This window comes from Dipodomys merriami, unplaced genomic scaffold (assembly GCF_024711535.1).
Source record: "Dipodomys merriami isolate MVZ:Mamm:240054 unplaced genomic scaffold, mDipMer1.0.p SCAF_3, whole genome shotgun sequence".
NCBI classification, from domain to species: domain Eukaryota; kingdom Metazoa; phylum Chordata; class Mammalia; order Rodentia; family Heteromyidae; genus Dipodomys; species Dipodomys merriami.
The window spans coordinates 14470732-14497591 of NW_027204492.1; the positions used below are offsets into that span (position 1 = coordinate 14470732).

Below are 26860 nucleotides of genomic sequence, written 5' to 3' on the forward strand. Positions count from 1 at the left end.
GCTCAGATAAACACAAACTGAGGAAGTTCATTACAATTTGAATTTCCATAAAAAATAGTCTGAAAATCGCTTCTGGTTGGGCTTTGAGTGACTGACTGCAGTGTACCCCATCAACTCACACCTTGGTATTTTGGGTTATTCATAGACAATCATGAATAAAATAGTTTACAAAAGCATTTATGACCCCTGGCTTAAACAAAGCTGACATTTGGAACAAGGGCTGAGTAACAATATTCCTGGTGTCTAGAGCCCTTCTCTGAACTCCTGACTTTTGTGATAGAGTGAAGGGAAAATTCCATCCAGGCATTTCAGACAGGACATTTAATGGCCTAGACTCTTCGGTAAATTGTGAATAATCTCATGGTGCGATACCATGTTGAGGGCTATCTTGGGACCACAAAAATACAAAATGGATGGGTTGTGGTATCCCACACCTCTAATTCCATCACTTAAAAGCTTGAGACAAGTGCATCAGGAGTTCATGTCTAGATAAGACTATGAATTGAGTACTAAGTCACTGTAGATACACAAGAAAGACTTGTCTCAAGAACTACTAGCACAGAAGAACCAAAACCAACTGGACAATTATTAAATAAAAAGTTGTATCACTCATGAGTTTGATATTTGCTGCACAGACCAGGAGGTTAATTTGATTTGAGATGATAACAATACCCCCAACAAAAGCAAGAAAACAAAAGAACTTACCACATTCTGTATTTGCAAACCCAAACACAAAAGGGCCAAAGTAACTTTTACTAACACAAATTTACAACAATCAGTCTCCAGTTCTTTTTCTTCAATCAAGTCTCCGCTTTTTTTTCTTAAGTCTCTGAAATGCAATTCTCTTAACTAACACCTGGTAACAGGCTTCAGTATTAGCCTCCTACCTTCTCCAAAACAAAAAACTACTTCTGGCATCTTACTCATCAATGTCATAAAAAGATGCTATGTGTTTCATTTTATTTGTGAGCAAGGGTGCTCCTTCTTTTCGCTATCTTCTCAAGGTATGAAATTAGGTCTCGGCATCTTAATCTGAAAATAAAGAGAAAGGCCAGCAAATAAAAGACATCCAAACAATCAATGACTTGGGAAGCACTGTGGAACACAGAGGGGAAAGATGACCATTTATGTGAATGTAAAGTGTTTTCAAGTAGCAAATGACCAAAGCACAAAACTTCCAACTGAGAATTAGTATCTGGTTCAGGTCAGAGTTTGGGAAGAACAGAGGACTGAATGGGGCTGGAAGGCCGAGTCAGGCCCAGAAGATACCAACATAAACATCATTCAGGTCAGCCTTAAACATGAATGAGAGCCAGGTATTGGGAAGCTCAGAACAATGGCTCTTGTATATACCCACCTTTGGCCAAGCACCAAGTTACTAAATGAAACGTATAGTTCCCATTGCTACCCACCTTTTTGCTTCATTAATGGCATGTTCAAGAAGTTCTTTCATCATTTCTGGAGGTCCTTGGTCATTCTCAAGTAACTGAAGGACCCTTTCATATTCTGAAAAAAAAAGAAATAATCCTTGGCTATTCTCCAAACTAAACAACTCAATTTAATGAAGGCTTATCTCAGTAACTATGAATCATCAAACGATGTTACATATTTTATGTGTGTATGCATACTGTGTGTTTTAAATACCTCAGTTCAGAATCTAGCCCGTACTAATCTAACACAGATCAGTAAGATTAGAATGGAAAGGAGGAAGATCTAGGATACACTGTTCATAGCACAGAGGAACCAACATCAATTATGCAAAATGCAAATTTGTAGAAGAAAAACAAACTCTCTCTTCTGAATCAGTTGACCAGATGTCTTATATGAACACATGACCATCTCCCCTGGTTGATGATGAACCATTTTTCCAGTACTTACTTTGTCCCAACACTTCAATTTCCTTCATGAGCATACGTTTTATATTAACAATGGATTCCTCAGGTTCTGCTGGCAAGGGATCAGGTACCACAGCTGGTTTAGCCACTGCTTCGACTTTTGGGTCACCTGTGGAGAGGTTGCTGCTCAGATCCCCTCCCCAAACTGTTTCCACTATCTTTGAGAAGCAAACTGTTTCTACTGCTACTACACACACACAGAATCCAGTGGACTAGAGGGAGCACTGCCTTCTGCTACCTGCATAAGCTTTGATGGAAGATTTTTCCACAAGGAACTTTCATGTGGGCCCTCACCTTCCTCCATGGGCTGTTTATGGGTGTCTTGGCTGCCAGTAGCACCTGCAAACCAAATGGGAAGGATGAGCTGTGAGGTGGGAGAGTTTCATGGCACCACATAGGATAAACTAATTTATTTCGTAAGACGAAGGTTTACAAGACAAAAAAAACCCATGATTGAAAGTTTCCCTCAGCATACAAATTGAAATAAATTCTGACACCCCGGTTCTATGAATGCATGCAGATCCTAAGTGGATAGGACAATTATTAAGAACCAACCGTTCACAGATCCTTGGCATCCACAATCGTCAGCTTGACACAATTTGCATACAGAAATGTTTAAATCTCTTATATCTGATAACTGCACCCCATCAACCAAAAATCCTATGGAGATGATTCTGCTCATGTTTTCCTTCTGTGTCAAACCTGGATGCTTTTCGCTCCAATCTGACACCTCTATGTCATTTACACATGTCTGCAGTTTCAGGTACCCCATCAGAGGCTGGAGATAAGCAGAGAGCCTGTTATCAGTTATTAGTTAAGAGAATTGCATTTCAGAGACTTAAGAAGTGACAGGATCCACCTGTCGTGGTGGCAGTGGGGTCACATAGGAAGCACACAGTGGGAAGAAACACTCTCACAGATGGACTCATATTGCTTAATACCTGAGCAGGATGTGAAAAGTAGCAAAAAAGAAAATATCCATGACTTCCTGGTATTAACAGTCCCTCCTTAAAGGTGTCCTTAAAAAGGACACCTTTAAAAGGAGACAGTGCTGGCTTTAGCAAAGGCAGAGGGCAGTAACAGGATGTGATAAATGTCAGAAAAGCAGCCACAGTGCAAAGACCCAAAAGCCACAGAGTAAAGGTTGGAAGTAAAGAGAAAATGGTGAAGAACTATGATGGTCTAGAAGGTTCACAGCCTATAGATCATACTGTGGTCTCAGAGTGCTTAGGACATGGAGGATTTTTTCAGCATAATCTGTGGTGTTATGCTATAATAATTTGCTTGTTTCATCATTCTGTTGGCAAGCTGAGAGAGTACACATGGTCAGGGGCAGAAACTAAAAGCATACTGATCAGAAAGAATTGTTAGAGCTAACTGGTGTTATGTCGTGCCAGAATGGGTTAGAAAATAGAGGCATTTTAAAACATGTGACCTGGAAATTATTACAATCACATTATAGGAAATAGAAAGGGAAAGGCGGGAAAAGACAAGGATGGGTATTCACCAGTAAAGACAGAAACAAGGAGAATGGAAGTGTGAAAGTTACTACAGTGGAGATTGGTCAGGTGGGCAAAATTCTCACAAAAAAATGAATGATGTCAGTTCAGACTTTGGGCTTTGTCTACAATAGAAACTGGGGTTCAAAGAGGCATAATACCCTGTATTACACCAGGCAGAAAAGCTGATGGTGGGGAAGGTAAAGTATTAGCAGAAGATGTCCATGGGCTGAAGGAGAATTCACTGATTTCTTATGTGAAAACCTTCCCTGTCTCACATTGAGGAATTTCTTTATGCTTACAGCATGACTCAAGACTTTCATCGTATCAAGAGGTTTCTTTCCTCTTATAGAAATGCAGGTATGTACCTACCCACCCAACATATTACTACCTTCTCCCTTTTCATCAACTAATGTCTCAAGTTGGGGTTTTCCTTCCATTGCTTGTTTACTCTTGGATGTCAGATCCTCTGTGTGCTTCTTCGTGACTTCACTCACTGGATTCCCTTCATTTTCAGGCTCTTCAGAATTCTTACTTGCTTCATTATCCCTCATTTCCTGGAAAATAGCATGATCAAATCCAACCATCATAAAACTGGAAACAGGAATGAAAGTTTCCATGGCAAGCTAGTGAATGAGAAATTTCCTCCATGTTGCTGTATCATTGAGAAGTCAGAAAATTATAGGAACATGCAAAAATATGTCAGAACAAGAAAAGTGTTTCCTCCAAATGTTCGTAACCGCTAAGTAAGAGAATGCAGCTAGATTGTCTAGAAATGGGTCAAATATACACAAAAGATTTGTATTTATCCCTAAAGAAGTAAGCTATGTCACTGGGAGGAAAATAGAACTATTGATCATCAGCCTAAGTGAAATAAACCACTTTCACAAAGCAAATATCTCAAATGTGAAGAATTTGGGGGAAGCCAAAAAGATAGGAAAGTAAAAAGAATTATTACGGTTGTGGAGGAGGAAATTGGGCAATGACAGGGTGATATGCCTATGTGGAAAAACTATCATGAAACCCATTATAATTTACATTCATATGCTTTCTTGGACTTAGGAAATAAGAAGCCTGAATATGGCTAATAAGCAAAATGTAATTTCAGTTAAGGCATGAATGCAAAAAGCAGACTATAACCTTAACCAAAAAAACATTTATTTTCTCAGAACTGGGTTCTCTATCTGGCATGCAAGGAAATTAGGATGACTGTCACCAATAAAGAAAAGCACTCCAAAATCTAATCTCCCTTCTCTATAAATTCAACTGATTCAGTTAATGAAGTCAAAGGAAAGAAAAATAGATCAATAAGGATAAACATGAATGACTATGTGATCAAAATTTGGTCAATATCAACCAAGAAAATGTTAATCTGAAAATTAATAATACTATGAATGAAACAGGAGACACAGAACAGAACCAAAGAGACATAAATGTGGAAGAGAAGTATTAGAGAAGAAAAAATTCTTTACACTTAAAACTGGCCTAAAATGAAGCTGGAAACCAGTGGTTCATGAAAATAATCCTAGTAACTAACATTTCAGAAGGGAATTTCAGAGTCAGCTAACTCAGCCAATATGTCTCTTATCATCAACTAACCTGAAAAATCCAGAAGTGAAGGTTTGCCTCATGTGGTACAACAGAGGCAGTGAGTTAAAACAATTCAACTAGAGCACAAGGGTCAAAGTTGAAGACCCAGGATTGGTATTTAAAGATAATTAGCATAAAATGGATATATTCATTGAGAATTAAAATATATGAAGCTCACAAAGGTAGAACAGAAACTATGATTACACTTTCATCAAATTAAATGTTTAACCAAAATTATCAATGAAGCCTTCCAAGTCCAAATGGAACATGTTGATAAACAGCATCATCAATAGAGAAACTGACAGGAAAGAGAGAATTAAAATGTAAGTTTATTCTTGTCAAAATCAAATATATGCACATCTGAAATACCAAGCACAAACCAAAGCCTTCCAGGTCTTGCACAAATTCTTTTGTAAAAGATACTGTGAAATAAAACAGGGAATTACAGAAACTACTCAAATTCCTTATTTTATTTATTTATTTTCTTGGTCGTAGGGCTTGAACTCTGGGCTTGGGCACTGCCCCTGTGCTCTTCAGCTCAAGGCGAGCACCCTACCACTTGAGCCACAGCATCACTTCTGGTTTTTTGGTGGTTAATTGGAGATAAGAGTCTCATGGACTTTCTTGCCCAGGCTGGCTTTGAGCCGTGATCCTCAGATCTCAGCCTCCTGAGTAGCTAGGATTACTGGCATGAACCACCGACACCCAGCTTCAAATTCTTTATTTTTATATGCACTGAGTATGTGATTGGAACCCAGACACATGTAAAATGGGATTTGTACTTAGGACCTCAAATTTTCTTTTTTTTATTTTTCTGGGGTCTGGTTGTAGGGCCTGAACTCTGGGCCTGGGCACTGTCCCTCAGCTCTTCAGCTCAAGACTAGTGCTCTACCACTTGAGCCACAGCGCCACTTCCAGCTTTTTTCTTTTTGCTTATGTGGTGCTGAGGAATCGAACCCAGGGCCTTATGCATGGAAGGCAAGCGCTCTACCACTGAGCCACCTTCCCAGGGCTCTCAAATTTTCTAGGCAACACTCCACCATTTGACCTACAACTCATTCCTTTAAGCCATTTTTCAAATAGGGTCTTTCTTTTTTCATGTTCAAGCTTGGTCTCTCACAAATGCCTAACAATCTATGGCTCAAGATGCACTTGATCCCTCTGGTTGACCCAGAAATTCCATCCTCCTCATTAATGCTTCTTTAGGAGGTAGAATTACAGGAATATGCTAATAGCAACTGGCTGAATTTTTATATAACAAAATGACAAAAATGTGAACACAATATCTGGAAAAACAGGCCTTGTACAGTGTCTTACATCTGTGATTCCAGTTAGTGGGGAGGCACATATCCAGCTGAGGCAAAAACTGAACCAGACTTCATCTTAACCAATATTCATGATGGCAACTAGTATCACTTATTTGAGAGAAATAGGTAGGTATGAGGATCTTGGTCCCAAGCTGGCTACAGCACAATGCAAAAACGTCTCTTAAAAATGACTGAAGTGAAAAGAATAAGGGGAGGAGCAGAGGGCTAAACCTGGATTGCAACATTCAGGCCCTGAGAGAAAGTAGGCCACCCAAATAATCTGAAAAGCATGCAAGTTTCCAATCTTAAACTAAACAGAAAAATGGAAGTCTTGTGTAGTCACAGTGATGACTCAGTATCCAGAACTGCCTTGTGATTCAGGTAAGCTGCTAGGAGTGTCCAATGTTGTTGTAATCATTCAAAAGCAGGCTCCAGCATCAATGCAGGAATGTTGGAAGTACTCTCAAGTGAGGCCAAGTAAAGAAATGTCTATACCTAGGACTGAGAGAACCCAGCCCACAACGGAGACCTGTTCCCCCCAAAGCTGCAGGACTACACTCACCTGAATCTTTCCTATATACTCAGCCCCTTGAGTATCTAGGATGACAGTGTGAGCCACCAGTGCCTGGCTAAGGGTTGATGGAATTTTTTAGTGGGCCAAATCAGATAGACAGTGAATGGCCCAGAACATTTAGTAAAGAGAGCGTGAAATACCCTATTATGTCACGCCAGGTACAGTGACCTCCTATGTGCTATGGGGATAAGAAATGAACAGGGAAGCTGGATATAGTAGAACAAACCTATTGTTCTAACACATAAGAGCTTAATGTAAAACATCAGGAGTTCCAGGCTAGCTGGGGCAACACAGTGAATTCAAGTTCATTTGACATACACAGGGAGACAATGTCTCAAGAAATACAAGGAGGGGCTGGGAAGGTGGCTCAGTGGTACAGCGCTTGCCTTGCATGCATGAGGCTCTGGGTTCGAATCCTCAGCACCATATAAGCAAAAAGAAAAAGCCAGAAGTGGCGCTGTGGCTCAAGTGGCAGAGTGCTAGCCTTGAGCTGAAGAGCTGAGGGACAGTGCCCAGACCCAGAGTTCAGGCCCCATGACCGGACCCCCCCCAAAAAAATACAAGGAAAAGAAATATTAAAAAGGGTCAGTCATGAAACAGACATTTATAAATATCACCTATGACTGTGCCATCTGCTGCAGAGTCGAGGAAGTTAATAGGATTTCTCTAATGACAATAATACCTCTAACACAAGTGAGAAAACAAAACAACAAAAATATGTCATTTCAGACCAAACACATAGGGCCACAGCATCTTTTACCAATAGAAACTCCTTTTTCTTAACCGCTAGAATGTAATCCTCTTAATATGTGCTTCTAGGCTACATTCTCTAGCACAAAATGATTTCTTGCCTCTAAATTGATCTAAGTCATAACAAGACTGTATGTTTGGGTCCCAGTGCTGGTGGCTCACACCCCTAATCCTAACTACTCAGGGGACTGAGATCTGAGAACTGAGATTCAAAGACAGCCCCCGGAAGAGTCCTTGAGACTCATCTCCAATTAACCACCAGAAAAGGCCAGAAGTGGAGCAGTGGCTACAGTGGTAAAGTGATTACCTTGAGCAAAAAGCTGAGTTCAAGCCCCAGATCCACCCCCCTCCTTAAAAAACTGTATGTTTGGGATTTTATTATCTTTGTTGAGACAAATGTCAATTTTTTTCAGTGTCCTCTCAAGGTGTTAAACTAAATCATGATTTTGATTTTGAATATAGAGACTGGTTGTTGAACAAAAACAATGCCTCAGGGGGCACTGTGGGAGACTGAGAACACAGACTACCACTTATGTGGTAGCTAAAGAACATAGATAAATTCTGTGGCCACCTACCTCTATTGCTTCATTGGTGATATATCCAACATAATATATCTTCAATTCCAGAGTTTCCACTTGTACAAGCAAATCTGAGACTTTTTCCTGTTCTGAAGAAATAAAAATCCTTCAGTGGTTCTCAAAAATATAGATGAATGATAAGTCAACCAGGGTGAATCACTAAGTAACTGTGCATCATAGTGTAGAACATTACAAAGAAAGAGAGACAGAAACAGGCATACACAGAGAATTTTAATTACCTCAATTGAGATATGGAATCCCACATAATCAGAAAACTTAATAAACCATGAAGTAAAGTAAGAATTGAAAGAAAGACTAAATCTACAAGGATACTTTAGTCCCAGAAAAGAGGAAACATCATAACTATGTAAAATAATGGAATTCTAGAAAAGGTTCCCCTTCTTTATGCAATTGCTAGCTATCCAGCATGATAAAATGATAGTCACCCTCAATTGTTTCATTAGAATTCTCACACAGCTTACTTTCTTTTAACTGCTTAAGTTTATTCCTAATCTCACGTTGCAGATAGGCATCTCTATCTTCAGGACTTTCTGGCAACAAACGAGGCTCCACAGCTGCTGGTGCAGGCACTGCTCCAACTTTAGAGTCACCTGTAAAGAAGTCATTGCTCACATTTCCATCCCCAACTGTGTTATCACTAGGTTCGAGAAGCTTCCCATTTCCACTGCTAGCAAGGGAGTGTTCACACACAGAGTGCTGTGGACTCAGAGGAGCACTGCCTCCTGCCACTTGCATAAGCTGTGATGGAACACTTTTCCACAAGGAGCTTTCAGGTGAGCCCCAACCTTCCTCCATAGGCTCCTCATGGGAGTCTTGGCTGACAGCAGCACCTGCAAAGGAAATTCAGAGTTTGAGCTGTGAGGTGGGAGAGTTTCCTCATGTCAACACATCCGTGTTGTTCCTTCCTGCTAAAATGATTTATTTCAGACCAGGATATTTATTTAGCGAGAAATCTCAGGTGTGACGATCTGACCTCAGCATACAGTAAAACAAACCCAATTAATGCTTGTAGACTCCTGAAACATCCATGATTGTCACGTTGACACAGTTTATATACAGAAAATCTCAAATCTTGCTTGATGTCCAGGTGCCTGATAATTTCATGAAATCATACCAAAATCCACAGCATAGATGCTTCTGCTTACGATTCCCTTCTATGTCAAAGTAGGGTGCTTTTCAATCAAAGTTTGACACCTCTGTGGCATTTGTACATAGTCTGCTGTTCCAATAATAAAATGCTGGGGATCAGTAGTAATCAAGACAGAGAAGAATCACCCCTAAACTTATGTAGTTTACACTGTCATGGGTGGTGTGTCACACAAGAAATGCCCAATAAGCAGCAACACAATCACTGATGGAATGATGGAGCTGTGAAGAAACAAGCAGGCATGTGAAAGAGAGCAGCATAATGAACTGCTGCCAAGTGGTGGCAACGCCTTTTTGGATGAGTTCTTTAAGCCTAGCCCAAATAGGAGACAGAACTGGCTTGAGCATATGCAAAGAAGAGTGACAAGATGTAGTGAGGACAAAGGCAGAAGCAAGAGGGGGAAACCAGGAACCAAAGAATGATGCTCAGAGACAAAGGAAGGGAGAAAGGTATTCAAGATTACTGTGTCCAGACTGTGAGTCCCAGTTAGAATTCAGTTCTAAGCATAGCCAGGAATGGTGTCGTCTATTTGCTTGCTTGTCTCATCGTTCTAGTGACAAAGAGTACACATGTGGCTAAGGCAGGAATTGGAAACAATCTAATCAGAAGAAAATTGAAGTTAACTGATGATATGTCATTCAAGAGTGAGCTAGAAAGTACAAAAATGAGCCAGGTGCTGGTGGCACATGCTTATAATCCTAGCTTCTCAGGAGGCTGAGATCTGAGGAGTATGGTTTGAAGCCAGTCTGGGCAGGAAAGTCTGTAAGACTCTCATCTCTAATCAACTACTCAGAAATGGCCAGAAGTGGTGCTGTGGCTCAAATGGTAGGCTGCTAGACTTGAGCAGAAACAGCTTAGGGACAACATCCAGGCCCTGAATTTAAGCACCAAGACCAGCAAAAAAAAATAATATTACACATACATGTGAGTTGGAAAGCATATTTGCGGGCAATAAAAAGGGAAAGCATGAAAAGACCAAAATGGGCATTTAGCAATTAGGTAAGAAACAAGGAGAACAGAAGTCCTAGAAAGTTGCTACAGAGGAGGGAGTGGACAATTGGGCCAAATGCTGGTGAGAAATAAAGGAATATTAGCTCAGACTGGGTCTTTTCCACAATAGTTTTGTGGGAAGGAGAAGGCAGGATCCTCTGTATTACACCAGCTAGAAAAGCCCATGATGGGGAACGGAAAAGTATGAGAAGAAAGGGACCACGGCCTAAAAGGGTATGAACAGCCTCCCTGTGTAAAAGATGTCTCTATCCTACCTGCAGGGAACTCTTTTATGCTTACAGCAACTCTCAAAACCTTCATCACTTGAGGCATTTTCTTCTGCTTGGATACATGCAGGTGCTTGCTCATCTGCTAAAAATATGATTACCTTCTCCCTCTGCCTTGGTTGTTGTCTTGGATGTATCAGCCTGAGTGGGTTTCTTCTTAGATGGTGATGGTGGTGGTAGAGGAGGAGGAGAAGTAGGTATGACATCTACAAATGGGTTTGCGTCATTATCAGGTCTTTCAGATTTCTCATCTGCATTGTCAGCCATTATTTCCTGGAAAACAGTAATGGACATATTCCATTCATAATAAAATCCAACAACTACAAAACTGCAAACTGCACCAAAAACTTACAGGGAAAGATGATGAATGACAAGTTTTTTTCCATGCTACCAAATCAAGGAGAAGTCAGTAATCCATAGAAAAACACAAAGTAGTGGCAGAGCATTGAAAGTTCATACCTGCTATATAAGGAAACACTGATGATGGTCTAGAAAGCCTTTTTTCCAACAAGCCACAAAAAATCTGAAACTTCAGCTAGGTATTGATGACTTGTAACCTATAATCCTATATCTCAGGAGCCTGAGATCTGAGTAGTATACTGACGGTAGAAAGTAAGAAAAGCCCTATAAGGACTGGTACTGGTGTACACATACACAAACACACAGCAGTAGCAGCATTGGTGGTGGAGGGGGGAAGGGAGGAGTGGGGGAAACGGAAAGGGAGAGAGGGAGGAGGAAGGGGAAATTTAAAAAATCAATTGTGGGAAACATAATACTTTTTACAAATTATTTCCTAAAATAAAGGGACTCATTCTCAACCCATTTATAAGGGCAATACAGGCCTGATAAGAAGGGTTTAAAAATACATGTCCAGTACAGGCAATGATCCCTCATGAATATAGACATAAACACCCAGAAGAAATGCTTAGTAAAGCTGGTTGCAAGTGGCTCACACTTGTATTCCTAGCTACTCAGAAGGCTAAGATTTGAGGATTGAGGTTCAAAGCCAGTCCAGGCAGAAATATCCATGAAGTTCTTATATCCAATTAACAAGAAAACTGGAAATGGAGCTGTCCAATGCGGGCACCCCCAAACCCAGGCGCTCAGTGTCAGCATGGGATAAGGCCGGAAATACGCCCACCAGTGGCAAGCAGAGAAACCCAGCAAGCTTCCTCAGGGAAGGTTCCTTCTCCCCCTCCCTGCTCCCCACCTTCCCTTCTCCCCTTCGCCCACCCTCTCCCCATCCCCTTCTCCTCCCACTTCAAGTGGGGGAGCAGCCCATCCCACCGTGCCCGAAAGAAGCCACAGTTCTGGAATCCTCTAGAAGGCCCGAGGAACCAGGGAAGAACCCCCTGGGGTTTCGCAGCCTGGCCGGGACACTTCGTCTGCATGACTCCAAGTGACTCCTTGCCAACGTGTCTTCCCGGCGCCGAGTAGCCGCTTGGAAAAGGCCTGAGCAGACACGAACATGGACCCCAACCTGAACCCCGAGCACCCCCCCGCCCCGCCCCACAGAACCCGGCCAAGGGCCCAAGGGGAAGCCTTCCGCCCCAGCGAGCAAACCTCCAGATGCGGCGGCCCAAGAGGACCCAGGGAGTAGAAGCCACTCAGGAGAACGGGGAATAATGACACAGAGGTTGGGGGCAGTGAGAACGCCGAGCGGGGGTCTTATCTAGAGCCCAAATGCAGACCTGAAGTAGAGACGGCGCCCAGCTCCAAAATGGCGGGCAGCGGCCACCTCACTCTCAAAATGGCGGGACAGAAGCCCACCTCACTCTCAAAATGGCGGGGCAGCGGCGCACCTCACTTCCAAAATGGCGGGCAGCGGCCACCTCACTTCCAAAATGGCGGGGCAGTGGCCCATCTGACTCCCAAAATGGCGGGGTAGTAGCCCATCTGACTCCCAAAATGGCGGGGTAGTAGCCCGCCTCAATTCCAAAATGGCGGGGCAGTGGCACGCCTCACTTAGAAAATGGTAGGAAGTAGCATGCCTCACTTCCAAAATGGCAGGACAGAGGCGTGCCTCACTCTCAAAATGGCGGGCAGCGGCGCACCTCACTTCCACAATGGTAGGAAGTAGCGTGCCTCACTGCCAAAATGGCGGGCAGTGGCACGCCTGACTCCCAAAATGGCGGGGCAGCAGCCCACCTGACTCCCAAAATGGCGGGGCATTAGCCCGCCTCATTTCCAAAATGGCGGGGCAGTGGCACGCCTGACTCCCAAAATGGCGGGGCAGTGGCACGCCTGACTCCCAAAATGGCGGGGCAGCAGCCCGCCTCATTTCCAAAATGGCGGGGCAGGAGCCTGCCTCACTCTCAAAATGGCGGGCAGCACACACTTCACTTCCACAATGGTAGGAAGTAGCGTGCCTCACTGCCAAAATGGTGGGGTAGCAGCACGCCTCAATTCCAAAATGGCGGGTAGCAGCATGCCTAACTTGAAAAATGGTGGATAGCCATGCATCTTGCAGTGCCACCTTCTAGAATATCATAAAAATGATAGCAGCAAAGCTGCATATATGCCCACTAGTGGTTTGGGGTGGAATTGCAGTGAATGTGCCTGTCCTGTATGTAGCTCTGTGAAAATGCAGGCAGCATGCAACTTAGGCACTGGCCAGCTACATCTGTCTGGCCCCAGCAAACCTCGAGAAACTGGAGCTTGTGCGCAACTAAACTAGACTCTGAAGTGCTGGATACTAGTTACCAGGATGACTGCTGTGCCGCCTCAAAAAGACTCACGAAGCCCAGATCACCTTACTCACTATCCTCATATAGATGTTTAATCTGGGGACACTCACCAATAACAAATCTATGACTGTAGATGCAGACATGTGATAGAACCGTTCCTCGGAAAGACCAAAGCTCTGGCACTATCCAGGCCCCACATATGCTGCACATTTTGTAGGAATCAATCACTTTACCTTTCCCTCAGCAAAACAAAAAGTTGAATTGGAGCTAGGAGGAAATACATCCTACCTGCTACATGATGGTGATGATACTATTGGATGTCCGCTCCACCTGAAAAATCCAGCAACAACTATTTCTGGTAAGATTACTCATTCTTGCAAAGTTTCTTTCCCAAAACTACATTTTATGTTTTCCCTAGGACAGAAGAATTAGCCCCACCCATTGTAAAACCAAACTAACAAGGTCTCCTTGGGTAGCTGCTTCTATTCAAGTCTGCAGTGGAGGGATTCCTAGCTGAGAGATGCTATCACTAGAGCTATTTGTGGTCAGCAGGTGATTAGGTTTTTCCTCTGGATCAGCCCTGCCACAGGTATTTTTCAGGAACCTGTACTACATGACAAATAGTGACAATAATGTGAGAGTAGTGTTTTAGGTGCAAGGGGGATATCCAACCAGATGTTAGACTCCAGTGCTTCATAGGATGTCCATGGTTGAGATGTTCTAAGGTGAGGTTGCTGAATTCAAGGTTTCTTTGGAGCAGAGCACATTGTATAGAACACCTTGACATTTACAGCACTTCTTCTTTGACTTGCCTAATTTTTTTGAGTAAAGACCCATTATCATGCTACTGTTCCATTCATTTATGAACATTTGTATTTATTTTCTTAACACATAAGCCTGGGATTCCCTGTGTTGCCCAAGCTGACTCTTACATACCCAGATTCAAGCAAATTCTCCTGCTCATTATCATGAGGGATTGGGACTTCTGGTGGATATCACCACTCTTGGCTGCAAACATTTGATTTGATATTTATCAGTGTTCTCATTGCTTTTAAGTAACTGTGGGTTTTAAAACTCTCTCTTACCCACTATGGACAGGCATTTTCTCACATACTTTAAATCAATATGAATCCAAAAAATCAACTACATCTCTAGGAGGCTACAGTGAGAATCTGTAAAACAACCTAAAACCAGTAAACTAAGAAAGGAGAAGGAGAGATGAATTATAGTAACAACATATTAAACCATTCTTATGTGCTAGGTATTATACTACATGCTCATCTATTTAATACTTATAATAAATCAACTAAATAAAAAAGCCTTGAATAACTACAGGCTTAGGTCAAGTGGTAAAGTGCAAACATGACTCTCAGATTGTGAAAGTAAAATACTGTGTATATTTAAAATTAGGATTTTTTTTCCCCGTTCTTAGTGGTGATGCTATAACCCACAACCTTGCAAATGGTAGACATATGCTCGACACTAAGCTACAATCTCAGTTTGATTTGGATTCTAAGAATTCTGATAAAGCTCACTGAGGCAGAACATATTGACTCATGTTAGATGGGGATTGGGAGAAGGATACTATATACTTAAGAGTGCTGCTATCTTAGTCTGCTGGGACTGCTGTAACAAAATTCCATAGACAAGAATGATTTAAGCAAGTTTGTTTATCAGCACTGTGGACACTAGAAAGTCCAAAAATCAGGGTATCAGCATGGTCAAGTTCTGATAAGGGCCTCTGTATGGTCTGTAGCTAGCCACCTTTCTGTGTTTCATGTAAGAAAGTTAGAGGGGAGGGAGAGAGGAAGAGAGGAAGCTCCCAATCACCATCCTATCATGGAGGCTCCAACCTCAAATCTCATCTTAACATAATCATCTTTCAAGGCCCCAAATCCTAATAGCATCATATTAGGGACCAGGCTCATATTTACATATCGGCAGTATACACATTGGTCACCTTAAGCCTTAATTTTTACTTTTTTAATGCCAGTACTGGGGCTTGAGCGCCACTCCTCATGCTTTCACTCAGGGTTTTCACTCATGCTTGGTGCTCTACAACTTGACCCACACTGCTGGTTCTGGCCTTTTGCCGATGAATTGTAGGTCAGAGTATCTTGGATTTGTTTTTCTGGGCTGGCTTGGAACTGTTATCCTCAGACCTCAGCTTGCTAAATTGCTAGGGTTATAGGCATAAGACACCAGAACCTGGAAGAATTTATGAAATTATATTCTCTGAGGAGTATCTTCATGTTGGGAAGGAAGAATGGCACTTAAATCTCAGGGAGCTGCTCTCACATGGCTATATCAACTTGTGCCTGGTATTCTACTACAACAGCCCCTAATCTGGTCCTTTAATTTCTTCTTATTAAACAGAATTTAGTATTTTCATCTTATAGAATTGTTCCAAGAATCATAATATAAAAGAAAATACACAAAAAAGTTCAAAGATGTAAGGACTTTACAAGAACTTCAAGACTCCATTCAAAGGTCTAATTTGAGAATCCTGAAGGTACCAGAAGGACAGATATTAACTAAAAGCACAGGAAATATATTGCACAAAGTAATCACAGACAACTTTCCAAATATGGACAAAGAACAAGAGGTTTTTAAAACACCTATCAATCTAGGACAGAATGGAACCTTTCAGTAACATAGTTTGAACAAATAAGCATAGAAACTAAGGGAAGATTATTGACAGTGTAAGGAAAAAATATAACCTACAAAAAAAACTCTATCAGAATCACGGCAAATTTTTCAACATAAAGCTTAAAAAACAAAGAAGGCTTGTTAGGATTTTTTTAACAACTGAAAATCAATCATTGACAACCCAGAATACTCTACTCAGCAAAGCTACCATTCATAACAGAAGGACAAATAACATTCCCTAACAAAAGCTAAAATAATTTATTACTACTAAAACAGTGTTCTAGAAGATATCCAGACATCCTGCACACAGAAGAGAAAGATCAATGTAAATTTCGCAGATATGAAGAAAATGAATCCTATTAAATGAATAGAAAATCATAGCAGTATCAGGTAAGAAGTAACACTAAAATGAAAAATCAGGCAGTTACTAATACACACTAATCATTTTAATACTCAATTTCAATGAGCAAAAGACATAAAATGGTGAGTTTGATCAAAAGGCAAGGTCCAACAAGCTGTTGTCCTTGAAGAACATATACTTTTAAAAATTTGCTGGCTTAGAGTAAAATTTTGGAGATAAGTCTTCCAAGCAAATGGACCCAAAAGCAGCAAGAAATAGCTACAATCCTATGGAACAAAGTAGACTTGAAACAAATTATTCAGAAGAGACAAAGAAAGCTAGCTTCTCAACAAATTTAAGAAATTTGAAATGACCCCCAATATCTGGTAAGACAAAAAGATAAGAAAATTAGAAGTTAACAGCAATAGACACTGTAGAAAATCTCAGACTGTAGAGACTGAATAGCATATTGCTGAACAATCAGAAAAATAGGAGAGGATGCCAGGTGCTAGTGGCTCACACCTGTAATCCTAGCTACCCAGGAGGCTAAGACTTGAGGATCACAGTTCAAAGTCAGCCTAGACAGAAAAGTCCTTGAGACTCATCTCCAATTAACCATCAAAAAAGCTGAAAAAAGGCATTAAACTGAGTTGTGGCTCAAGTGGTATAGCAGTAGCCTTGAGCAAAATGTTCAGGGATAGCTCCCAGATCAAGTTCATGCCAATACCAAAAACAGGAGAAGAATTTAAAAACTTCTGGACTCCAAGGAAAATGAAAAACTCCAGCACCTCTGGAACACAGCAAAGGCAATTCCAAGAGGAAAGCTCATAGATGTCAGGATATACATATCTTCAAAAGAGAGAGATCCCAAATTAATATCCCAATGATACACCTCGAACTCCTTGAAAAACAAGAAAACACAAAACCAGCATAAATAATGAAATAATAAAGATTAGGGAATAAATTAATGAATTAGTAAGTTAAAATCTGCAAGCAAAGTAAATAAATTAAAACATTGATTGTTTCAAAATATATAATAAAATTGGTAGACCCTTAACCAATCTAACTAAAAGTAAAAAGGAAATGACTCAAATAAAAACAATCAGAGAGGGGCTGGGAAGTTGGCTCAGTGGTAGAGCACTTGCCTTGCATGCATGAGGCCCTGGGTTCCATTCCTCAGCACCACATAAGCAAAAAGAAAAAAGCTGGAAGTGGCGCTGTGGCTCAAGTGGTAGAGCACTAGCCTTGAGCTGAAGAGCTGAGGGACAGCGCCCAGGCCCAGAGTTCAGGCCCCACGACCAGACCCCCCCCCAAAAAAAAAAGAAAAAAAAGAAAAATTATTGTGTCCGTGTGGAAATTGCAATTTTAAGATGGAAACTTTGGGTTAATCACAGGCAATCACTGGCCAAATGTGTTACCATAGAGTCTACAGAGATGAGTCCTGGCTCTCTAGGAAATTTGGATGCACAAATAAAGGCTGAGGAAGATTGTGCCTGGAGTGTTCTGAGCCCTCCTTCAAACACCTGAGTTTTGTGACCAAATTAAAGGAGAATTTGAAGAGCTCAAGTCAAGCAGGTCATGTCATCTTCCAAACCCTCTAGTACAGAGTGTGAGATGCCCAATGGTACAAAGCTAAGCACCATGACTTGTAGAGGGCTATCTCAGGACAATGGGGGTAAGAAATGGGTAGAGAAACTATGCACAGTATCCATATCTCAGCATTAAAGAGGCTACAGCCTGAGGATCACAAGGTATAGGACATCAGTCCAAGGTCAGCCTGCATACACAGGGAGACACCTTTTCACCAACACTAACAAGAAAAATGAAAGAAAAGAACTAAAAAGGAAGTTATAGACTGGGCACAGTGGCTCATGCCTGTAATCCTAGCTACTCAGGAGGCTGAGGGCTGAGATCTGAGGATCACAATTGAAGCCAGCCCAGGCAGGGAAGTCTGTGAGACTTAGTAGAGCTGTGACTCAAGTGGTAGAGTGCTATCTTTGAACAAAAAGCTCAAGGTCAACACTCAGGTTCTGAATTCAAGCCCCAGGACCAGCCTCACCATGAAAGGGCAGTTTTCAATGCCATCTGTGATTTGAAGACTTGTTGCAAAGAAAAGGACAGGAACAGGACTTCTCAGATGAGGTAGTAACACAAGGGATCCCAAAGGAATGAACAAATGAACACACCAACAGCACTGTACTTTCAAATCCAACCAACAGGGCCACAGCCCAACTTTTACTAACAGAAATTTGTAATACTCAAAAACTCCACTCCTTTTACATATTCACTAGCTTTTGAATCTAGAAGGCAATTCGATTAACAAACACATGCCATAAGACTTCAGAATTAGTATGCTACATTCCCAAATACACCAAACTACTTCTTTCCTCTTCTTGAGCACTGTCATAAGAAGATTATATATTTGTGGTTTATTTATTTTTGTTCAGATGCTTGTTGATTTTTTTCAGTGTGTGTTCAAAGTGTTTAATTAGCTCTCGGCTTTTGAATCTGAAAATAAAGAGAAAGATCATTGTAAGTTGAGATACATCAGGGAAAATGAGGCATGAGAAATAGCGACCAACAATTTAGAGATAAACCCTGTATCCGTGGAAAACATGTAAGTAATATTTTGGTCTTATGCCTTATGTTCTCTCATAATCTGTAACTTTCAGTGAGAGGAAAAGAAAATTGAACTGCTCGGTCCCTGGGACCTGGCCTGCTTGCTCAGCTCATCAGCATGGTCCAAGATTGAGAAAGATACTCTTGAAAAGTTATTTTATGCTCAATAGGAAAAGTACTCATTACCTTACTCATTTAACTGTAACCCCTCTGTACAATATTTTTACAATAAATAAACATAAAAAGTTATTTTAGGTAAATGGCACAAACTATGCTTGCTATGAAAATACTTATATTCATAAACTTCATTACATGTCACCTCCTTTGAATAGCTACTTACAGATGTTTTACAGTGTGACAACATCAACAACATGGTACCGAGGGGTAGGCTGAGGCCTCTTCCTTTCAGAAATTACTATCTTAGAGTATGAAATGTTACTGATCCAGAAATAAACAAAAGGCCCCCAGAGATCCTATGACTTGGGAGGCACTGTGAGAAATGGGAAGTGAGCTTACAACCAGCCTGGAAATACTGAGTATGTCTACAAAATTAGTCACACAAGCAGACAAAGTTGGTCAAATGAAGATGAATATCCTGTAGATGAATATCTGAGCTGAGCAGAGAGGCTTGTGTGGGCCTGGAAAACAGAGGCTCAAATGAAACCCACATAAATTCAGTGGTAGAGTCAGCCTTAACCATGAGTGAAGGCTAGTGATGAAGAAGCTTAGGGCTGGGGCTGGGTACCACTTCTTACTTCAGTTCTTGCATGGGTTGCTAATGAAGACGGACAGTTCCTATTGCCACTCACCTTTTCATCTCATTGATAGCATATTCAACGAGTTCTTTCTTAAGCTCCAGAGTTCCTTGCATTTCTTCAAGCAACTCGAAGACCTTTTCGTATCCTGAAGAGAAAAAAAAACGACTCAGTGTTTCTCAAAAATGAAGAAAACCAAGTCAATTTTAGTTAGTGCCTCTCTCAGTAATTATGCACCAATGCATACAATGTTATACAGTGTGTGTATATGTGTCTGTGCATGTGTGCATGCCTGTGAGTACATACCTGTAAGCACATGCCTCTGTGTGTGTGTGTGTTTCAGTGTTTCAAATACTGAAATTAAGATATCAGCCATTATGAAAGTAGCAATCTCTTGTAAACAACAAAGAAGTAGAATAGCAAGAAAAACTATCTGCTTGTTCACTTTACCACAATAAAGGGGAATCATCATAAATTATATGAAAATGTAAATTCTAGCAAAGACTTCCTTTCCTAAGGCAGTTAAAAGCAATCCTGCATCATAAAGTGAAATAGGTACCCTCAGATTTTATCAGAAGTCATTCTCTAAATATATACACTTACCTTGTCCCAACTTCTGAATTTCCTTCCTGAGCTCACGTTTTGTATTAAAGACTCTTTTACGTCTCCTTTGCTTCCGTTTAGGCACCACAGTTGATTTAGGTATTGCTCCAATCTTGTGGTCACCTGTAGAGAGGTCATTGTTCAAATTTCTTCTTCCAACTGTGTTAACAACAGGTTTGACAAACAACCTGCCCCAATGACACCAGGGAAGTCTTCAGACACAGTCGCCAGTGGAATAGGAGAAGCACCATTCCAACAAACTCATAAGCTTTGATGGAACATATTTGGAAAAAGAGGCTTCAGGAAGGCCCTGATTTCTCTTCACAAGGTATTCTGGCTGATAGTGGCATCTAGAATCCAAATTGAAAGGCTGAGCTATAAGGTTGAAGGACTTCATTGACCCACATACACATCTGAGTGCTCCTTATAAAATCTAAAATGGGAAGTGGAGCTGTGGCTCAAGCAGTAGAGCATTCGCCTTGAGCTGAAGAGCACAGGGACAGCGCCCAAGCCCAGAGTTGAAGCCCCACAACAAAAAAAAAAAAAAAAAAAAAAAAGCTAAAGTGATTTATTTGAGAGCAAGAGGGTTGTCCACAGGGAGATCTTGTGTTGACAAGTTTCTCTCCACACAGAGTAAAATAAAACCTTCTCCTGGCCTCTGGTACCATACATGTACACAGAAACATAGGCAAACAGGACAAATAGGAAGTAAAGCTTCCTAGAAACATCCCTTACATGACTATCTCCATGTCACAGTTTATATACAGAAAGCACAAATCACACATGATGTCCAGGGGTGTGATATTTGTACTTGGTATAGATGATTCTGCTCATGCTTCCTTTCTGTGTCAAGGTGAGGTACTTTCACTTAAGGTCTCATACCTGAATCTTTCACTTTCACATGTTCTACTGTTCCTGGAATTAAGACAGAAGCTGGAGATTAGCAGTGAACAAGATAGGAAGAAACTGTCCTCTTATGCAGCTTAAATTTCCATAGGGGGTGTCCAGTAACACCAGAAGTATAAAGTAGGGACAGCACATTAACAGCTGGACTCAAGCTGGTGAAGATGCCAAAACAATATGAAAGGAAGAAGTAGAATGATGGCAGAGGGTGGCATGGCGAGTCCCTGCAAGGTGTCCCCTTAGCAGATCAGAAGAAAGAGACAGAGCTGGCTTGAGCACATGCAAAGAAAGGATGTAAGGGCTAGGGCAGCAATCACACTGGGCAAAACAAGAGACCACTGAGTAAAACTCAAAGGCAAAGAGAAGGAAAGGGAGGCATTCAGAATTTTGTATAGTGAGTGGTATGGGTCTATGAGGTGCATAGCCTGTGGATATATAGTAAGAACTCAAGTAGTCTTCCTTCAAGTGCTTAGAAGCATGGAGGACTGATTTCAGAACAGCCTGATGTGGCATTATCTATATACCTGTGTATATATTTTATCTGTACATATTTTGGCAACAGGACAAGAGTATAGCTGGAAAAAGGTAGAAAAAGAAAGCAGACTGATCAGAAAGTATCTATAGGAGGTGCCTGGTGATGATTCAAGTTAGGCTAAAAATAAAGAAAAATGTGTGCTTTTGGAATTATTGCATTTAAATTAGTGGTAAAGGGATAGAAAAATCAGAAAAAGAAAAACAGACAGGCATTTACCAATAAGGAGAACAATGGGAATGGAAGTCCTAGAGATTTCCCACAGGGGAAGGAGAGGAACAAACTTTAGCAAAACTTTGCTAAGAAATGTCAACATCAACTCAGACTGGGACTTTGCCACAACAGAATCTAGAAGAAAGAGGCATGATCCACACTTTAACACCCAAGCAGAAGAGCTGAGGATGGAGCCTGCACTGACATCCTGGGTAAAAGCTGCCCCTGTCTCACCCACGGAAGTTACTGATGCTTCATTTACTCCAAACTCTTTCATCATTTCAGAGGGGTTTCCTTCCCTTGCATACAAACACGTGTCTGTCCACCCCCAAAAACTTGATTACCTTTTCTCTTTGCCTTTGCTGAGGTCTCAAGATAGGATTCATCCTCTTTTGCTATTTTCTTGGTTGTAACCATCCTAGTGTTTTTCTTCTTAGGTGGTAGTAGAGGAACCAGGACTTTATTAGGTGAATTCACTGCTCTAGTTCTTACAGAATTCTTAGCTGATTTATCAGCCATCACTTTCTGGAAAATAGCAATGGACATATCCAATTCAAGATCAAATTCAACAATAGTAACTAAGTGTTTTCCTTGTGGCTACATTTGATTATTCAGAAAGCAGAAGAAATGTACAAAATATGATACCACTAAGCAAGGTAACTCCTTTGAATGTTCATAACCCCTCCATAAGAGAAAGCAGATGCATAGTACAAAAATGTACACAATTTGGGGGAAAGAAGAAGAAAAGTAAGTGAAAGTGAAGTAATTAGGCATATGGATACGAAAAGGGAAGAAGGTTATGCATATTGCAAATACACAAATATGGCCATATTAAAGCCATTATTATGGTCAGATAAATACACAATGGTGGAAATACCAAGAGAAACAAGCCTGAATTATAGTTTTAAGTCGAAACCTATCTCAAACAAAGAAAATGTAAATTCATTTAATACCTATGTGGAAAAGCTTGGTGGAACAATGGAAATACTCAGTTTTATATACTCCACATTCTGTAAGTAAAATGCCATGGAACTGGCAACATCATCAACAACAAAAACTACCCTAATATATAAACAGAACTATAAATAGTATAGCTTAAAGCCAGATGTAGTGGGGCATGCTTGAATCCCTAGCTGTTACAGAAGCTAAAGCAGGAAGATAACCTAAGCCCAGCATTGGAGACCAGCCACAGCAACCTAACCAGATCTGATTAAAAGATACATAATTGGGAAATAAAAGTAATGACAATGAGGACAATAATGTAACATTAAACCTGTAAATTGAATATTAGAGGAAACTTAATACTCTATATATTAATATTAGAAAATAAATGAACTTTGAAAATGCAAATCCAAACAAAGTAGAAAGATCCTTAAGATTTTTATTTTGCAATGCACTGGAATGAAATTCATGGGCTCCAAGCAGGCACTTTATCATTCATTTCCTTCTACAAGCCAGTTACTTTTAATGTGAAGGAAAACCAATGAGATGAAAGACTAGATCAACAAGGATAAAGTTGGTCTTTTTCACAATTCAATAACTATGTGTTCAAAACTTGGATAGGTCTAGTTTTAGATAAGAAAATAGGGCTGGGAAGGTGGCTCAGTGGTAGAGTGCTTGCCTTGCATGCATGAGGGCCTGGGTTCAATTCCTCAGCAATACATAAGCAGAAAAAGCCAGGAGTGGAACTGTGGCTCAAAGTGGAAGAGCACTACCCTTGAGCTGAAGAGCTGAGGGACAGTGCCCAGGCCCAGAGTTCAGGCCCCATGAACGACAAAAAAAGGAAAATAATAATAGTAATATCAATAATAAAAGGTACGAATGCAAAAAGATCACTTTTTTTTTTTTTTGGTCAGTCGTGGGGCATGAACTCTGGGCTTGGGCACTGTCCCTCAGCTCTTCAACTCAAGGCGAGCACTCTACCACTTGAGTCACAGCACCACTTCCAGTTTTCTGGTGGTTTATTGGAGATGAGTCTCTCGGACTTTCCTGCCCGGGCTGGTTTTGAACCGTAATCCTCAGATCTCAGCCTCCTGAGTAGCTAGGGTTATAGGCGTGAGCCACAGGCGCCCAGCCAAGATTACGGTTTTTTTTTGTTTTGTTTTGTTTTATATTGTGTACAGAGGGGTTACAATTATATGAGCCAGGTAATGAGTACATTTCTTATCAAGCATTGTTGCTTCCTCCTTTGTTTCCCCTTCCCATCCCTCCCCCCCCAAAGATTATGTTTTTATCAATAGGTTTTCATAAGATTTAACTCTGGAATATCAAGATTGGAAGCCAGCTGGGGCACAAAAGAGCTTGAGACTTTTAAATATTCAACAAAAATATACCCAGCAAATATTCAGCAAAATATCCAGCAAAAAGCCATGCTGTCAGCATAGTGCAAACAGCAGAGCACCAAGTGACAACATTAAGAACTAGGTATCCAAAGACCAGGCCAAACTCTTTCCGTTTAGAGACCTCCTCCCAGGAATATCAGTACTCATTGACCCTGTGGAAGCCTCAGCATAAAATGAAGACGCACACTAAAACATGATTAGAGCAAACAAGGATAGGAGGGACTGAGGCATGGCTCAAATGGTAAAGCACCTGCCTAGCCATTTCCAGACTCTGACTTCAAATCCCAGAACTCTCAAAGAAGCCCCTCCCCCCCCCAAAAAAACATACAAAAGTAACTCCATCTGAGAGAAGAGAAATTCAAGTGCAGACACCTAGTAAGCAACATCTGGCTTGTAGCTGGGTGTAGCTGCATTTTGTCCCCTGTTGCTATACCCAGATTCATACATAGGCACCTACAGGTACAGCTAAAATGTTGCAGAGTCCTTAAGAGATTTACCCCGCGTTAAAGTTCAGCAAGTCAAGAATACTCCCCCCCCCCCACTGATTTCCCTACCAAAAGACCAAAAATATCACTCCTTGTTGCCAGAGGGTATAAACTTCCCTAAGGGGACTCTCTCTCTCTCTCTCTCTCTCTCTCTCTCTCTCTCTCTCTCTCTCTCTCTCTCTCTCTCTCTCTCTCTCTCTCTCTCTCTCTCCCTCCCTCCCTCTCCCCTTCCCCCTCCCCCCCCCTCTCTCTCTCTCTCTGCCAGATCCCTAACCTAAATGGGTCCCAGCCTCCACCCTCTTCCTGGAGGTTGACCAATTATTAGATTTCCTCTAGGAGGCAAGAGATCAGCCAGCCACACCTCTTCCTTGCAGAGATGCATACTGCTGCTCACCAGAAAGCCAAAACTCCACCAGCAACTCAGGGTTTCCCAGGACAAAAAAGCTGGGAACAGGGCTGGGAAGGTGGCTCAGTGGTAGAGCGCTTGCCTTGCAAGCCTGAGGCCCTGGGTTCGATTCCTCAGCACCATATAAGCAAAAAGAAAAAAAGCCGGAAGTGGCGCTGTGGCTCAAGTGGTAGAGCGCTAGCCTTGAGCTGAAGAGCTGAGGGACAGTGCCCAGGCCCAGAGTTCAGGCCCCACAACCGGACCCAAAAAAAAAAAAAAAAAGAAAAAGAACACTGGGCTGTGGGGCTAGAGGCAAAGCTCAGGTGGTAGAGTGCTTGCCAATGAATAAAGGCATTCACTGCTCAGCTGGTAGAGCACTCACCAATGAGTGGAAGCAGCGACAGGATCAAGTCCCGGTCTCCAGTCTGGGGCCAAGAAAGAAAAAAAAGAAATAAGCAACCCTTAAAAGAAATGGAAACAAACAAAAGGAGGAGGCTGCAATGCTTGGTAAGAAATGTACGCATTATCCTGCCAATGTAATTGTAACCCCTCTGTACAGTATGTTCACAAATAAATAAAAAAAAAAGAAATGGAAACAATATTGTGCTGGCCTCAGTATGCACTGAGCCCCAACCAAAGTGACCTCCTAGCACCTGGGGTGAAACAGATCTGAGCATAGATTACCAACCATAGCTCCCCAGCCCCCAAAGCACAAAAAGCAGAAGGGTCCTACAAAACCCTGCATGCTTCTGCCACTGAATAGCAGTACCTGAGCCTGAAACAATAGGGTTGGATGAGACCTTCAAGAAGCAGGTTCTGCCCCCCTCCTCCATCCCCTCCACCTTCCCAAGGCTGAAATACTGACCTGGAGTTGGGAGCCCGAGAGCACCTCCAAAATGGTGGGGTAGCTAACTGTGCACCTAGCTTCCAGGGTGACTTTCTAGAGACAGCCTCCAGAGTGGTGGGCGAGGCTACACATGCGCACTCTATGGGTCTTCAGCGGAAGTGTGGAGCAGGTTTGTATAAGGTCCAAGGATGGTGGGGAGGGGGTCATTGTATGTAGATACAAACCACAAGTACCTGACTGATCCTAGCCCTTGAGGGGAACCCGAGGTTATGCACATCGGGATCCTTATATGGAGACAGGTGGCCAGGACAACTACTATACGAGCCCAGAGAGACCCAAGAAACCTTTCTTGTACCACTCATTGGGCCTGGTGCCCAATCCAGGTGTTTTCTGTTGTGACAACAACCATACATAGGTCTAAGACTGTTGTAGCCAAGTGGTAGGACTCATCCCCAGCATGCACAAAGCTGTGCATGGCATCCACAACCTCGTGTGTGTGTGTGTGTGTGTGTGTGTGTGTGTGTGTGTGTGTGTTGGGGGGGGGACCTTAAAAGGAACCAGAGCCCCTTTCCTTTTTCATCAACAAGACAAGGCAAGGTAAATTGGAGCTGGCAGAAATTGCAATCTGATTTTCCTGTTGTATTAACACAAAAGGGGCACTGGTGGTTCTAATGGATATCAAAACCATGTGATAAAATTCAGTAACAAGCCGGGTGCTGATGGCTCACTCTAATCTTAGCTAACTTAGGTGGCTGACATCTGAGGATCATGGTTCAAACCCAGCCCAGGCAGAAAAGCCTTGAAGACTTTTATCCCAATAAACTACACAGAAAAAGCTGGACGTGCTGTGGCTCAAGTGGTA

General features: G+C 41.7%; 1 protein-coding gene across 1 annotated transcript; it reads right to left on the minus strand.

Annotated features, from left to right (window-relative positions):
* Window positions 1-782: 782 nt before the first annotated feature.
* On the minus strand, window positions 783-12279 carry LOC138839342 (integrator complex subunit 6-A-like). The gene is made up of 9 exons (XM_070038914.1): window positions 12202-12279; window positions 10740-10911; window positions 8640-8804; window positions 8191-8282; window positions 3786-3951; window positions 2190-2234; window positions 1879-2004; window positions 1413-1506; window positions 783-1032 (listed from the first exon to the last, which is right to left on the minus strand). Exons 2-9 carry the CDS (start codon window positions 10903-10905, stop codon window positions 960-962), a joined length of 927 nt encoding a protein of 308 aa, XP_069895015.1. The 5' UTR covers window positions 10906-10911; window positions 12202-12279; the 3' UTR covers window positions 783-959.
* Between the last annotated feature and the right edge of the window lie 14581 nt (window positions 12280-26860).

Bases quoted from the DNA above. Each gene is read 5' to 3' on its own strand.
- LOC138839342 (XM_070038914.1), bottom strand. From the start codon at position 10,905: ATGGCTGACAATGCAGATGAGAAATCTGAAAGACCTGATAATGACGCA. The intron at 8,805-10,739 runs GTAATCATATTT...ACTTCTTTACAG, and splicing joins AACCAAGGCAGAGGGAGAAG to GTGACTCTAAAGTTGGAGCA. The intron at 2,005-2,189 runs GTGAGGGCCCAC...ACCTCTCCACAG, and splicing joins TAAACAGCCCATGGAGGAAG to GTGACCCAAAAGTCGAAGCA.